At 41.3% G+C, this 14,558-nt stretch overlaps 1 protein-coding gene across 1 annotated transcript; it reads left to right on the top strand.

Annotated features, from left to right (window-relative positions):
- Positions 1-528: 528 nt before the first annotated feature.
- On the top strand, positions 529-10,897 carry RFESD (Rieske Fe-S domain containing). Its single transcript, XM_063456747.1, has 4 exons — positions 529-618; positions 1,591-1,768; positions 1,855-1,889; positions 10,634-10,897. Exons 2-4 carry the CDS (start codon positions 1,594-1,596, stop codon positions 10,895-10,897), a joined length of 474 nt encoding a protein of 157 aa, XP_063312817.1. The 5' UTR covers positions 529-618; positions 1,591-1,593.
- The last annotated feature ends 3,661 nt before the right edge of the window (positions 10,898-14,558 follow it).

The following is a 14,558-nucleotide window of genomic DNA, read 5'->3' as shown; positions in this document are numbered from 1 at the left end:
ATCTGTTTATTGCCTTCCACATTGTTTCTAGGTGGGTAGAAGAGTTCGTCAGGCCCTTCTGTGTAGTAAATGCAATTTCGCAATGTGTGCCAGTCCCATGCTGTCATGTAGCCAGACCACTGAACTCTCGCTTTTTATATGAGCAGACTGTAGTAGACAAACTTTTTTCCCAAAAAATTTAACGTAAGGCCTGATTGTTCATTATTAAGTCCATCATTATCAATAGCCGCTCCAACTGTAAAAATTAGTATATTAATTTTGGGTTAACTTTAAGAATAAATTGTAGCCTAGAGAATTTCAAAAGAACCCCTGATTCATAGAGCAATACGCGTAATGCCGGTTTTGAAGATTTATAAAAAAAACTAATATAGTCTAAATTGTATTTGGTATTTAGGGAATAAACTCCAATGTATACAAATGCCTGGTAAGTAAAATTAGTGAGCTGATGAATGCTTTTAACAAGTCCAGCCCTTCTTATCAGTAGGGAGTTCCAAATACTTGGAAGGCTGCTTAACACGTTGTTTTTTTGTCATTGCAAATTGTTGCCTACACTCCGGACATACTATTTACAGACACATCACACAACTACAGCAGGAACTACTTACAGACTTATCCAAGGTAAGTTCAATAGTGCATAAAGGAAAACTTGTAGGCTAGTCAAAACTAAAGTGTGAATTTTTGGGAAGTCAAAGTTAATTTCAAATTTTTTTGCCAAAATTTCGTACTCAGCGTACTTATCAGAACAAAACCACGTGTATTGTATTCTATGGAGTGATAACTGTATTGTATACATTTACATTGATTACAAGTTAATACAATGTACCGATAATTAGACTGTTAGCGACGTGCAATATTGCTAAAATTTCTGTATATATGAGATGTTGTTTACCTTAGCCCAGGGGTAGGCAACCTTCGGCTCTACAGATGTTGTGGACTACATCTCCCTTGATGCTTTGCCAGCAATATGGCTGTAAAAGCATTATGGGAGATGTAGTCCAAAACATCTGTAGAGCCGAAGGTTGCCTACCCCTGCCTTAGCCCATAGCTCCATCTTATTGTTTCTGTAATGACAGGTGTTACAGTCTCTAGAATAATATTATTCACTAATTCAAATGTCAATATCACATGTGCTTTCACAAAAAAAAAAAAAAAAATCGAAATTCTTCAAAAACTCACAATGGTGCTATAGGAAACAAATATCTGAATATATTTGTGTGGTTTATTTGTGAACATGCAGATTAGTGTTGTTAGGACAGGATCTGCCAAGAATGGGGTACATTGGCGTTGTGGCAGGCTTATGCAAAGTATGATCTTACACTGTAACTATTTTTCTTTTGTCAGGTGTTTTTAAAAACTATGAAAGTGTTCGAGCTTCTTAGAAGCTGGTGTCTGAGTGAATTGATTCTGGATGTTTATATATACATATTATAATTTTTATTCTGTACGTTTTTTCACAAGGGTTCTTCTCAAATCTTATCTGTCCAAGTAAATTACGCGCTGTTACAATTCACAAGCAGACTTTAAAAAAAACAAAAAAAAACATGTATCTAATTATATTTTCAATCTTCCTTATATATATCCGACACACAGGATATGGGTCAGGGGCACGCCAACTCCAAACCTGAAGAGGTGGATGAGTCCATGGTGTTAGTTGGAAGTGAGGAAGACTTCAAAAAATCAAAGAGAATCAGAGCTACAGTAAATGATAGAGAGGTTGTGATATTTTATCACGAAGGGAAATACCACGCATTGGACTTGCGCTGTTACCGTAAGCAGACTAATCAAAAATCTATATGACATGTGCACAACATAAAATTGTCATTTTTAAATGTATTATTATTTTTTTTTAAATAGATTCGGGGGGACCCTTACACCTTGGAGAAATTGAGGTTGGTGTTTTAATTATTACGATACTTGTGTCTATTTATCCTGCTCTGTGATTATGAGCCCCACTCTAAAAGGCTCTATAACGGCGACCAACATTTTTATGTCCATATTTCAAAGTAAACATATTTAAATTGAATTAATATTAATGCGCTTTGATCATTTGTGGACCAAATAAATGAATAACAGATTGCACAACATTTGCTAATCAAAACGTCAATAATTACAGATTTTGGTTAAAAGGGAAATAATTCTCTGTGATGTCCATAGGTTTTAGCATCAGTTAACAATATGTTTGTCAGTGGCAATGGGAGAAGACTGCATGATTTGTCGAGAAGGAAAAGCTACAAATTGTTATCTCCCGGCACAGTCTGAGCACAGGACGTGTTATCTAAAGTGACAAACAACTCATGGAGGCTAATAAGTTCTGCCAATTAAATGTCCTTACGTAATGTCACAATTTGGGCTGACGACATAACATTTTAAAAACCCACGTCATCAGTTTACCATTTGAGAGCCAGACAGGGATATTTACTTAAAGGTGAATTGTCAGGAATTCATATTTAATTGAAAGCGAATTTCAAAGTTTAGACCAAACCTATAAACATAGCTGACGTGGGGAATTTTGCCAATTTAGTTATTGTTGCCAAAAATCGTAACTACAAGCACCATAACTACTACAGAGCACTAACGCGTACCAACAACAATGGCCAGGTACTCTTGTGTATAAGATACATAGTGAATCTAGAGCAAACCCTAAACGATATTTAAAACTACTTGCAAATCGTGCTTAAAAGGTATCTGAGCCCCTATCATCCCCCCACCCCAAAATAATAAAATTGAATAAAATAGAATATTTATACATACATATTCTTAATTACGTTTGTCTGAACAGCAATCTATACCCCAAATTGCTGCTTTTATCATACGTGTATATGTTTGTTGAGCATAGCATGTTTCAAATAAATCCTAACAGTTTTTAAAGCAGGGACTTGTAGTTAAGCGATTTCAAGACAAAAGGAGGTGAATGTTTGCAGGATATTTGAGCAAATAAAACACTGTCCGGATTATTAATAAATGTGAAAGTTTTAAAGTTAATTTAAAATTTAAGGCCAAAATAGTCAAACTGGAATATTTTTCTAAGTCAGCCATGCTTTACTTTTGGCTTTTCTGAGAGGGTAGTGGATGCATGGAATAGCCTTCCAGCTGAAGTGGTAGAGGTTAACACAGTGAAGGAGTTTAAGCATGCGTGGGTTAGGCATAAGGCTATCCTAACTATAAGATAAGGCCAGGGACTAATGAAAGTACCGTATTTATCGGCGTATAACACACACTTTTTCTCCCTGAAAATAGGGGGAAAATGATGGGTGCGTGTTATACGCCGATATACCATATTTACTTACCTGTCTTGAAGCGTGGGCCGGTGTTCAGCGCGCACCGCGGTACTGGAACTTCAATTTCAGGTTCCGGTTTCCGGCGGGACTGAAAGGAAGTGTGCACACTTCCTTTCAGTCCCGCCAGAAACCAGAACCTGAAATTGAAGTTCCTGTACCGCGGTGCGCGCTGTGAAGCTGGCCCACGCTTCAAGACAGGTAAGTAATTATGGGACAAGGGAAAGTGCACTATGGGACAAGGGGAGGGGGGACACTATGGGAGGGGGTGGAGAATACTATGGGAGGGGGTGGAGAATACTATAGGAGGGGGTGGAGAATACTATGGGAGGGGGTGGAGAATACTATGGGGGGGGAGAATACTATGGGAGGGGAGGAGAATACTATGGGAGGGGAGGAGAATACTATGGGGGGAATACTATGGGAGGGGGGGAGAATACTATGGGAGGGGGGGAGAATACTATGGAAAGGGGGGGAGAAAACTATGGAAAGGGGGGGACACTATGGGATGAGGGGGGGAACACTATGGGAGGGGGGGAAATTTCCTGGAATTTCCTTCTTAAAATGAGGTGCGTGTTATACGCCGATAAATACGGTATTTAGAAAATTGGGCAGACTAGATGGGCCGAATGGCTCTTACCTGCCGTCACATTCTATGTTTCTGGCCTTGTCATGTTAATTATGTTGATCTAATTTACTATTAATTAGACCCAGATGTTCTCAGAAATTTAGGCTTGTGCCTCCCCCTCTATGGATACATGTCCATTTTCTTGATATACATTACTGTATATTTATTCCATGCATAGTGCCTGTTTCTCTTTTAGTATAATTACAATTAAAGTATTCTTTATTTTACCTTATTACCTTGTGGCACTTTCTGGAATGTATACAATACAATATATGATATATATCAATGGACTAGTCCCTTTATGAGAGTTCAGTGCTGTTTGTCTAGTCATTATTATTATATGTAAAATATTTCCTATATATTGTGTTTAAAACCAGGCTTGAGCCTCTTTTTTGAGACTCTATCATTTTTCTTCATTTTCAATATTTTATATTTGGGTACAAGCCCTTCATTGGTGGATCTGGAACCACCACTCTGACCTTTGTGTGTCCCACCCTCACAGTATATTCTACACATATATTTATGTAATATTTTAGGTATTAGGTCTCCTAATTAATTACAATTAGCGGGACCTGCCTGACAACCCATGCCGAAAGTATAGGGAATTTAATTTGCTAGCACTATAGTTAACCCTATAACTTTCCAAGACACCATAAAACCTGTACATAGGGGGTACTGTTTTACTTGGGAGACTTCGCTGAACACAAATATTAGTGTTTCAAAACAGTAAAATATATTACAACGATGAGATCGCCAGTAAAAGTGACGTTTTTTGCATTTTTCACGCACAAACAGCACTTACACGGACGATATTATTGCTTTTTACTATTTTGAAACACAAATATTTGTGTTCAACGAGGTCTCCCGAGTACAACAGTACCTCTCATGTACAGGTTTTATGGTGTTTTCAAAAGTTACAGCGTCAAATATAAGGCTTGTGTTTCATTTTTTTCACATTAAAATTCGCCAGATTGCTTACGTTGCCTTTGTGACCCTATGGTAGCCCAAGAATGAAAATTACCCCTATGATGGCATACCATTTGCAATAGTAGACAACCCAAGGTATTGCAAATGGGGTATGTCCAGTCTTTTTTAGTAGCCACTTTGTCACAAACACTGGCCAAAATTGGCGTTTTTTGCATTTTTCATACACAAACAAATACTAACGCTAACTTTGGCCAGTGTTTGTGACCAAATGGCTACTAAAAAAGACTGGACATACCCCATTTGCAATACCTTGGGTTGTCTACTATTGCAAATGGTATTCCATTATGGGTGTAAATTTATTTCCTGGGCTACTATACAGTCTCAAAGGCAACGTAACCAATCTGGCGAATTTCAATTTCAAATGTAACACGCTATATTTGACCCTGTAACTTCCCAAAACACCATAAAACCTGTACATAGGGGGTACTGTTTTACACGTGAGACTTTGCTGAATACAAATATGTGTATTTTATTGCAGTAAAAGCAAACAGTATTATGACATTGACAGTTAAAATGCCATGTAGAACTTAAAAAATAACAAAATGTCTTATTTTCTCCCATTCTTTTTCATATTAAATTATGTTTCATAGCTAAATATTTGATATTAAATGAAAGCCCTGTTTCCCCTGAATAAAATTATATATAATAAGGGGGGGTGCATTTAATATGAAAGAGGTGAATTACGGTTGGACAGACATATAGCGCAAATGCCAGGTTTTGTTTAAGTTTTGTTCTGTTCACAACGTGTACATTTGGCTCAGTCCTTAAGGGGTTAAAAAACTACCCTTTTGTAAGTTATTTTATACTCTAGTGGTATATAATAATAGTTCAATATCCCATTCCAAAATCCCTAATAGGGGGACTGCAAAATGCACATTAAGAAAACCATATGACAGTCTATAAATGTTTGACATTACTTAAAGCTCAGTCTGCTTTAACACGCGCTCTCAAATTCCTCTCTTTAATGTTGGTCTACCAACTTTGTTACCCCTGTAGTAGTGATGAAAAAATAAGAAATCAAGACTTTTTGGAAACCAGAAGTATTGGCATAGTTAAGTCTTCCATATTCACCCATTGTTCCATTTGAATTTTTTTTAAAAAAAAATTTCCCCTATGACGCGTAGTCTATTGCCGCTTTATTTAATCTAAAACATAAGACATTTAAGCCATCTTTGTGACAATGCGGGTGCAAAACTTTATTCATGATTGGTGGTTTATGCCTTCATGTGAATCTTTTAAGTAATGTTTGTACAGTAATTTGGATGTATACACATAGAAACATAGAATGTGATGGCAGATAAGAACCATTCGGCCCATCTAGTCTGGCCAATAAACCAGTGGAGATGCCGGGTTTTGAACCCGGGGCCCTCATGCGCTCTATCACTGAGCTACGCGCCCTACACAGCACGCAAAACCAGGATTCTAAAAAAAAAAAAAAAAAAAGACCAGAGCGAATTACTGGTTCATGGAGGTGGTCAGGTTTAACGCAGATTCCCAAGAATAACCAAAACACACTTGCAAGCAGGTGGAACAAAGTCTGGACAAGTCAATACCATAGGAGCAACAATATAGCCAAGAATGCAAAGTTTTTGTTTGTTTTTTTCATTCTTTATTTTTGCGTGCTGCAAACCCACAATAGGTTTTCCATATGCATAATAGCAGGTATGAACAGATTTCAACAATAATTATACAATGCATGTGTCAGAGCTTAGCACACATTTTTTCTTTTAGTTATAACAAGCAGATAATCCTAGGTGGTGAGTAAGGTCTAGAGTATGTGTAGCTAACGTATGAGATTGTGGTTTTGTTACCTAGGTCATGGGTCGGTTGCGGAGGTCTGGCCCAGTGTGAGTGTTATCAGCGGGCTGATCGTGGTTCTGGTTCCTCGCTTGGGTCAGTATGGGTTTGGTAGAGGTTGCAATGCTGGTTGTTGAGTCCTGTGAGTAAGTCTTTAGTATGCTCTACCTCTCAGTAGAGGTGTAGTTGGCTTGAGCTCAGTAGAGACTACTGATGAGGGGTGGTAGCCCTAACCTAGGGGCTGTCGGGGGGGTGTGTTCCGTCTTGCGCCATGATACGTGTTCTGTGGACGCGGTATTGTGTGTCAGCGCCTTCTCTAGCAGGCTCTTATAATAAGCATTAAACTAGTGTCGTAACTTGTGTAACATTAACAAGTATGCGTGTACAGTAAATGGTATATAGGCATTTTATAACATGAACATTTTGTATCGCCTTTGAACAGGCAGGGGTAGGAGACTTCTCCCCCCCCTACCTGTCAGGTGGCCTGTGTGTCCAGTCTCTGCCTTCTTGGAATGAATATTTCCGCGGTTGCTGGGTTCCAGGCTTGGGCGGTGTTTTGGTCGGGTTTGTTCGGTAGGCCCAGCTTCGTTAGAAGTGCGGGTGCTTCAGTCCCCGAGGAGAGTTTGTGTGTGGTCCCTTTGTGGGTGACTAGTAAGGAGCGTGGGTTACCCCAGTGGTTTGGTATCCCTGCTGAACGCAGCTGACTGGTGAGTTCACTGAGTGATTTTCTCCATTGGAGAGTGGTTTTGGTTAAGTCCTGATAGAAGGTTAGTTGGAACTCTTCGAAATCCAGTGGAGTCTTGCCTTTGATCGCATTCATGATGTGCACCTTGTCTTGGGGTAGGACACAGCGGACGATGACATCTCCAGCAAGCGTGGTGGCGGCTCTGGGAGGTGTTGGTAAGCGGTATATCCCCGCGAATGTGAGCTTCCTTGCCGTTGCGGGTGGTAGTAGTGATTGCATGAGTCTCCTAATATAGTGTGGTAGGTCCTCTTTTTTTACTGAGGCGGGTATGCCTCTGATTTTAATGTGATTGCGTCGGTTTTTATCCTCTTGTGCTGCCACTTGTACTGTGAGGAGTTGGTGGCTGTGTTGCAGCTGGAGGAAGGACTCCTTCAGCGTGGAGATTTCTCCCTGGATCATTCTAACTTCACTCTCTGTATTGACAACTTTCTCTGTGATCTGTTGCATGCTCGTTTTGAGGGCAGGTAAGTCTGCTGCCAGCAAGAGTTGTATGTCCTGCAGCATGGTTTGCAGTTGCTGCAGGTCCTGATTGGTAGCCAGATCTGTGGTTCCCTGCTGGGGTGTGGGTTTGGGCAGCGTGGTTTGTTTAGGTTGCATGGCCCCTTGTGTGACTCCCTGGGAGGTTTGATCTGTGGGGGTAGCCGCGTGTGGGAGGTCTGGGCCTTGTTCGGCCGTCATTTTGGCGGGTGCCTGTCGTTGGAATAGGGTGCCTATGTAAGGCTGTGCTGTGGCAGTACCTTGTTGGGATCTTTGTGATCTGCGTCCCATCTCCTTGCTTTCGTACTCTGAGTCCTGTTGCAGCTCTCCCCCGGCGTTCCAGGCATCCTCTCCGCTCAGCAGGTACTCCAGGCCATGGCTGCTCGGTGTGTAGTAGGCCCGGACTTTGCTTTTTGGCTTGGCCTGCCTTGGGGTATACCGGAAGGGTGATGCGGGATGGTCTCCCCTGTTCAGTGCTGTGGGTTTTGTGCCTGGATGGTATTTAGTTTTTGCGATATCGAGCGGATTGTGTTTATATTTTCAGGAGCTGCCAGATATAGCATCTGGCCTGTTTCCCTGCTAGGCTCCGCCCCCCCAAGAATGCAAAGTTATGGAATATGGATTTTGGGGTTTTTAGAACCATGCCATAGGTTAAAATCCAGAAAACCAGTAAAAGACCCCATGACAGGGCATGGTAGAGAATTTGAAGGACATTTATATAGTGTGAGCAAAAATCCTATAGGCCAGCATCATTCTGGTGTCATCAGAACGTGCGTGAAGAGTGGAGATGGTCTTCTTAGGATGTCAAATGATTCCAGAATCATAAGAGGATATAACATGGCAGTGTCTGCCAACATAAATAAAGAGCGGCCAGGCACCTCGAGGGTCAGGGATGTTTAATGTGTACAGGTACCATGACAAATATGAAATAAATGAATACGTAAAACCATATTACAGTATATTCAGGTTGGACGTTAAAGGTAATATTGCAAAAAACAAACCAGGAACTGCACTCTTCCAAATCTATAGCCTTAGATGCAACTGAACCAGAGGCCAGCACCAAACCTCTAAATGTAGTTAGTAGTCACAAAAGAAGGGTCCAGGCACTCTAAGGTGTAAATAGGCAAATGTATTGGACTCAAGTGTTCAGCAACATTTCGAACAGAAGAGGTCTTTAAGATGATATCGTTAAGACCTCTTCCGGATCGAAACGTTGCTGGACACTTGAGTTAAATAAATTTGCCTATGTATATCTTGGAGTGCCTGGACCTTTTTTTTTTTGTTTGTTTTTTTACTACTATTTAAAGTTAACTCTGTCTTATATTTCTTATATAAGTTACCATTTTTGTCATGTTTGCATTTGTAGCGTCATACTTATGGTGACAAGTCCAACAACAAATAAAAAAATTGGGGAAAAATGTAATTGGTATGTTTAAAATGCTCTCTAAACTTGCTTTTATTTGAGTCTCAAATTGCTTAAAGTGAGTAATTGTGTTTTTATTTGTTTTGTTTGTTTTTTAGCATGCATCATGTAAACTATCTTTGTTCTCATAATATTGCTTAATATGTTTCCTATTTGAGGTATTGTGTTGGAACGGCACCAACCCTATGTAACAGCCCTCCTCATCCTATTGACCTGTCCTTTAAGAAGTCCCTTAAAAACTTAAAAAAAAATTCTCAGACAATCCTTTCATCTTTGAGTAATTCCTTAAACTGGTCTGCCCCTGTGTCTCCTTACATCTCTTCCCTTTTCACTCTACAGTCTTCCTACATACGTCTGGTTTAATTCATTCAGCTAGAAACAGGTTTCGCAACTAATGATCTCATTCCCCCTTTTTGAAAGATTGTTCTACCTCTTGTGTTCCTAAGAATTACCTCCCACAGAATGTAAGCTTACACGGAAAGGACCCTCATTTGTCTGTTCATGTTAACATTTGTTTTTCTTATATATGATGCTTGTACTGTAAATGTAGGAAAAATAAAAAAGACCAATATAATGTGAAATGTTTACCTTTTTTCTTCCAAATTTCACATATATTGAAGAAAAATTTTAAAATTGAAAAAAAATTTGGCAATACGAGTCACCCAGTTTATCTTCATTATAATAATTATTTCTCATTTTATCGTGCTTCCGATGACAACAGATGAACTCAATCGAGAGTTCCAGTTACGGGAACAATTTGATATCAATTTTGGTTAATGTAGGGCAATGTTCTTGTACATTATGATCCACATTTTTCATTTTACTCACTAATTCAAAACTTTCTGAACATTTTATCTCTACTTTCTGAGTGGTAAAGCACTCGAAAACTGAGCAATAAAGTTCAGATAAAAAGTAGGTAATTTTAGGTAGTGAAGAAAGGCATATAATAAGACCAATTTCAGTGCTTAAATGGATTTGATGCCTTATAATGTGATATCTCATAATTTCACCTGCGCTTAAATTACTAAATCGGCTTATTTAATCTTATGAACACCAATTTTTCCCATTGTATCCAATGCTGTTTACTTTATTTAATTGCCAGTAATTATATAAAAGAGTGATCACAAAATCCCAGGCCACATTGGTATATGTGTTTCCTTTATGTGCATGTCAGATAAGGTAACCAGAATTTGCACTGAACCATTATAGAGTGTAAGTAACAGTTTAAACATTTTACTGCTGCTTTTTAAAAGCCTCCTTTTAGTTCATTTTATTTTTGTATTTTTTTTTTTTTTTCGCAGGACTGCAATGGACAGACTTGCATCATTTGCCCATGGCACAAATTTACAATTGCCTTAGGCACTGGAGAGGGACTGTATCAAGGTAAAGACCCTGAGAACCCTACAGCCAAAAAGTGGTACTCCAAGGGAGTGAAGCAAAGAGTTCATAAGGTCACCATCAGGAATGGCGCAGTTTACGTGGCGCTATCGGATACAAGCATCAGATATGATTCTGATTATTACGCATCTGAGAAATTTGATGAAAAAACGTGCATTAAAAAATAGAATTTCTTCAAAACATAATAGGATGGTGTTATCTTAACAATGGTCTGTATATATATATATATATATATGGAGCTCCTTTGTTCTGTTTGGATTTTGCGTGTATATGAAAAAAAAAAATCATGAGTTTATTTAATTGCATTACAGAAAAACTGCTATCTAAAGGTTAGGTGTAATTCTATAATACACAGGAAATTGTGGCATATGGATCACAGGTCATATGATACATATGTAAAACCAGCTGCGTCCGCTGTATCAAGAATACAAGTAAAAATATTTATCAAATAATCGAGTATTCTTTTAAACTTGAGATTTGTATCAAATTTACTACTATGTTATTTTAAACACTGTCATCTGGCTGATACTCAGATTCAAACGTTTCTTCGTGTTTTTTTGCTGGTTCAAAAGCACTTTCCTGTAAAAATGCTTAATAATATCAGTAGTACCTTTACTCCAGCTCTATAGCTTTGTACCCTCCGGTTCACTTCCAGCACTTTACCAATGCTTCTACCAAAAAGGGGATTCCAGTATCTATGCAACTTGATATTCCACAATATCGGCCACCGGCTGTTAATCCCAGGAAAGGTCTGTCTTAAACCTTTTGATCTCACATCAAACCAAACATGTAATAACTGCTAATATTTCACTATTTTTGTGTTTTTTTCCTCTTAAATATGCACCACTGAGACTGTACTGTATTGTTTTCGAAATCACAGAATATACTTGAATATGAGATAAGTCTTGATGTATTTCTCTTGATAACATTTTTCCTAATAATAAATATACATACCTGCATCTAACGCTGTGTGAATATGTGACTTTGTTAATTCTTTCGCAGCTTCTGTTGGGCTAACGCTGAAAACAATGAATGGGTTGTATTCACATGATTATTTGTTACAAATAATCTGTGTGTAGGTGGGTATGGTTGTCACCCAGCCTAATAATTGTGCATTGATTCCTCTTTTTAAAATGACATCACCTCATAATAAAAACAAATGTGCGTAATGGTTTTGTAACTGTTATGGAAACAAATGCCAATACTGTACTGTACCTTTACACGATACTTAGAGAAGGCAAAATATGCCAAGGATGCGCAGGAATGAACTGAGGTCTATAGATATGAATGATCGGTGCAACGTATGCAAAAAGTCAAAGCCAGGGGTACAAAAACTGTAGAACAAAACACAACAGTTGTGATTTCCTTTTGTTAGCGAATTCTTGGTCAGAGAGGGGAAGGATGTTTTTTAATAAATACATAGCTGTCTGCAATGGAGGGGAGTGGGATGGAGCACACAGAGGGTGGGAGGAAAGGCGAAGCAATCTTCCCCTTGCAGTCGCTCTGTCGCCAGTCGCTTTGTGACAGATAGAAAAAAATATACACAAGAACGGAACAGAGTTCTGGGCTGCCAAGGTCACTTGTTTTGAGGATGCCACTAGCCCCCAGCATGCAATTAAAAATATCTCAGTATGTGAAGTGTTTCAAGCTACAGTACAAGCTTCAAGCTCCTACCACCACCATGACCACTTTAAATCACTTTACGTTGGTGATAAAACATAGGAAATGGTTTTCCAATTCCCAACTAGCAGCTCACGGCGTGATTTACCAACTTCACCTCGCTTGCTGAAATGCTTTAAGAGTGAAGAATGTGTATTTTTTTTTTTTATTGCACAAGAAAGTGCAGATTTCCACAGGTATTGTTACTTTTGTAAATTAACCTTGTATGCACCCCCTGGCTGTCAGTCATAGAGCAGGTCCTGTTTTTTCCTGGTTAGGTTAGCGGTGGAGCTAAACACAAAAAGAGATTACCCCAAAAAACACCAACACCCCGGTTCACTCTAAAAAACAAACAAACCAAAAAAAACAGGAATTACACAGAAATATTAAAATTGTATACTATTATTATGTCTTTTATATTGTTTGTAAGCTCAAAAGGCAGCAGTTGACTAGAGCACCTGCTTTGTAAAGACTTCTCATTGAGCTGCATTGGGAAGTCTGTGATTGGACAGTTACAGAAGGTCTGGGCTGGGGAAGAAGGGGAGGGCTTGCAAAGGCTGCATACAAGATATCTGCATCTATTGCAAGCGGTTTTTAGATATATCTCAATTAAAACAAATAGTATTTAAAGTGCTGAAGTGCTTTATACCTATGGATTATTCTATTTTAAACCCAGTTTATAAAAAAAAACCAAGCCAATTTCTTTGAGAAATCTGCACTTTTATCACTGTGCACTGTGTGGGCGGCAGGGGTTAGGGGGGTGGAGGGGCAGTGACAGGGGTTAGGGGGTGGAGGGGCAGTGACAGGGGTTAGGGGGGTGGAGGGGCAGTGGCAGGGGGTGAGGGGAGTGGAGGGGCAGTGACAGGGGTTGTGCGGGTAGAGGGGCAGTGACAGGGGGTAGCGGGGTAGACGGTTAGTGACAGGGGTTAGGGGGGTAAAGGGGTAGTGGCAGGGGTTGGGGGTAGATGGGCAGTGGCAGGGGGTGAGGGGAGTGGAGGGGCAGTGACAGGGGTTGTGCGGGTAGAGGGGTAGTGACAGGGGTTGTGGGGGTAGAGGTGGTAGTGACAGGGGTTAGGGGGGTAGAGGGGTAGTGACAGGGGTTAGGGGGGTAGAGAGGCAGTAACAGGGGATGTGGGGGAGCGAAGGGGCAGTGACAGGAGGTAGGGGGGTAGTGACAGGGGTTAGAGAGGCAGTGGCAGAAGGTAGGGTGGGTAGAGGGGCAGTAACAGGGATGTAGGGGTAGTGACAGGGGTCGGGGGTAGAGGGGTAGTGACAGGGGATAGGGGTGTGGAGGGGCAGCGACAGGGAGTAGGGGGATGGAGGGGCAGCGACAGGGGTTAGGGGGCTGGAGGGGCAGTGACAGGGGGTAGACGGTTAGGGACAGGGGTTAGGAGGGTAGAGGAGCAGTGACAAGGGTTGGGGGGTAGAGGGGTTGTGACAGAGGTTAGGGGGGTAGATGGGCAGTGACAGGGGGTGAGGGGAGTGGAGGGGCAGTGACAGGGGTTGTGGGGGTAGAGGGGTAGTGACAGGGGTTGTGGGGGTAGAGGGTAGTGACAGGGGTTGGGGGTAGAGAGGCAGTAACAGGGGATGTGGGGGAGTGGAGGGGCAGTGACAGGGGGTAGAGGGGTAGTGACAGGGGGTGAGGGGAATGGAGGGTCAGTGACAGGGGTTAGGGGGTAGAGGGGCAGTAGCAGAGGGTAGGGGGGGTAGAGGGGCAGGGGGCAGTAGCAGGGGGTTGGGTGGGGGGCAGTGAGTGACAGGGGGTAGTGGGGGTTGGGGGCAGTGAGTGACAGGGAGTAGAAGGGGGTGGGGGCAGTAAGTGACATGGGGTAGAAAGGGGGTTTAAATACCTTCCCTGGTGGTCTCTTCAGTCTGCAGCTCCGCCGGGAGTGAGCTGCAGACCACATGGTGAGTCTCGCGATCTCCAGGCAGAGCGTTGCCGCGGCAACGCTCTGACAGTCAGGAGATCGCGAGACACCTCAGTCTGCAGCTCACTCCCGGCGGAGCTGCAGACTGAGGCTGGATCTCCGTCAGGGCAGACAGACAGGAGGGGCCTCTCACCCGGCGGCATTGTGGGCAAGCCGCCGGCCCCCTCCTGTGTCGGGTCCTCGGACCGACATGTTAGTCTGCCCTAAGGCAGTGCAGCACGGAGGTGTGATTAGGGTGTGC

The sequence above is a fragment of the Pelobates fuscus genome, chromosome 5 (genome assembly GCF_036172605.1).
Source record: "Pelobates fuscus isolate aPelFus1 chromosome 5, aPelFus1.pri, whole genome shotgun sequence".
Classification (NCBI taxonomy): Eukaryota; Metazoa; Chordata; class Amphibia; order Anura; family Pelobatidae; genus Pelobates; species Pelobates fuscus.
Note: the sequence above shows the minus strand (reverse complement) of the source record. Positions and strands in the feature narration are given on the sequence as shown.

Bases quoted from the DNA above. Each gene is read 5' to 3' on its own strand.
- RFESD (XM_063456747.1), top strand. From the start codon at position 1,594: ATGGGTCAGGGGCACGCCAACTCCAAACCTGAAGAGGTGGATGAGTCC. The intron at 1,769-1,854 runs GTAAGCAGACTA...TTTTTTAAATAG, and splicing joins ATTGGACTTGCGCTGTTACC to ATTCGGGGGGACCCTTACAC. The intron at 1,890-10,633 runs GTTGGTGTTTTA...TTTTTTTCGCAG, and splicing joins TACACCTTGGAGAAATTGAG to GACTGCAATGGACAGACTTG.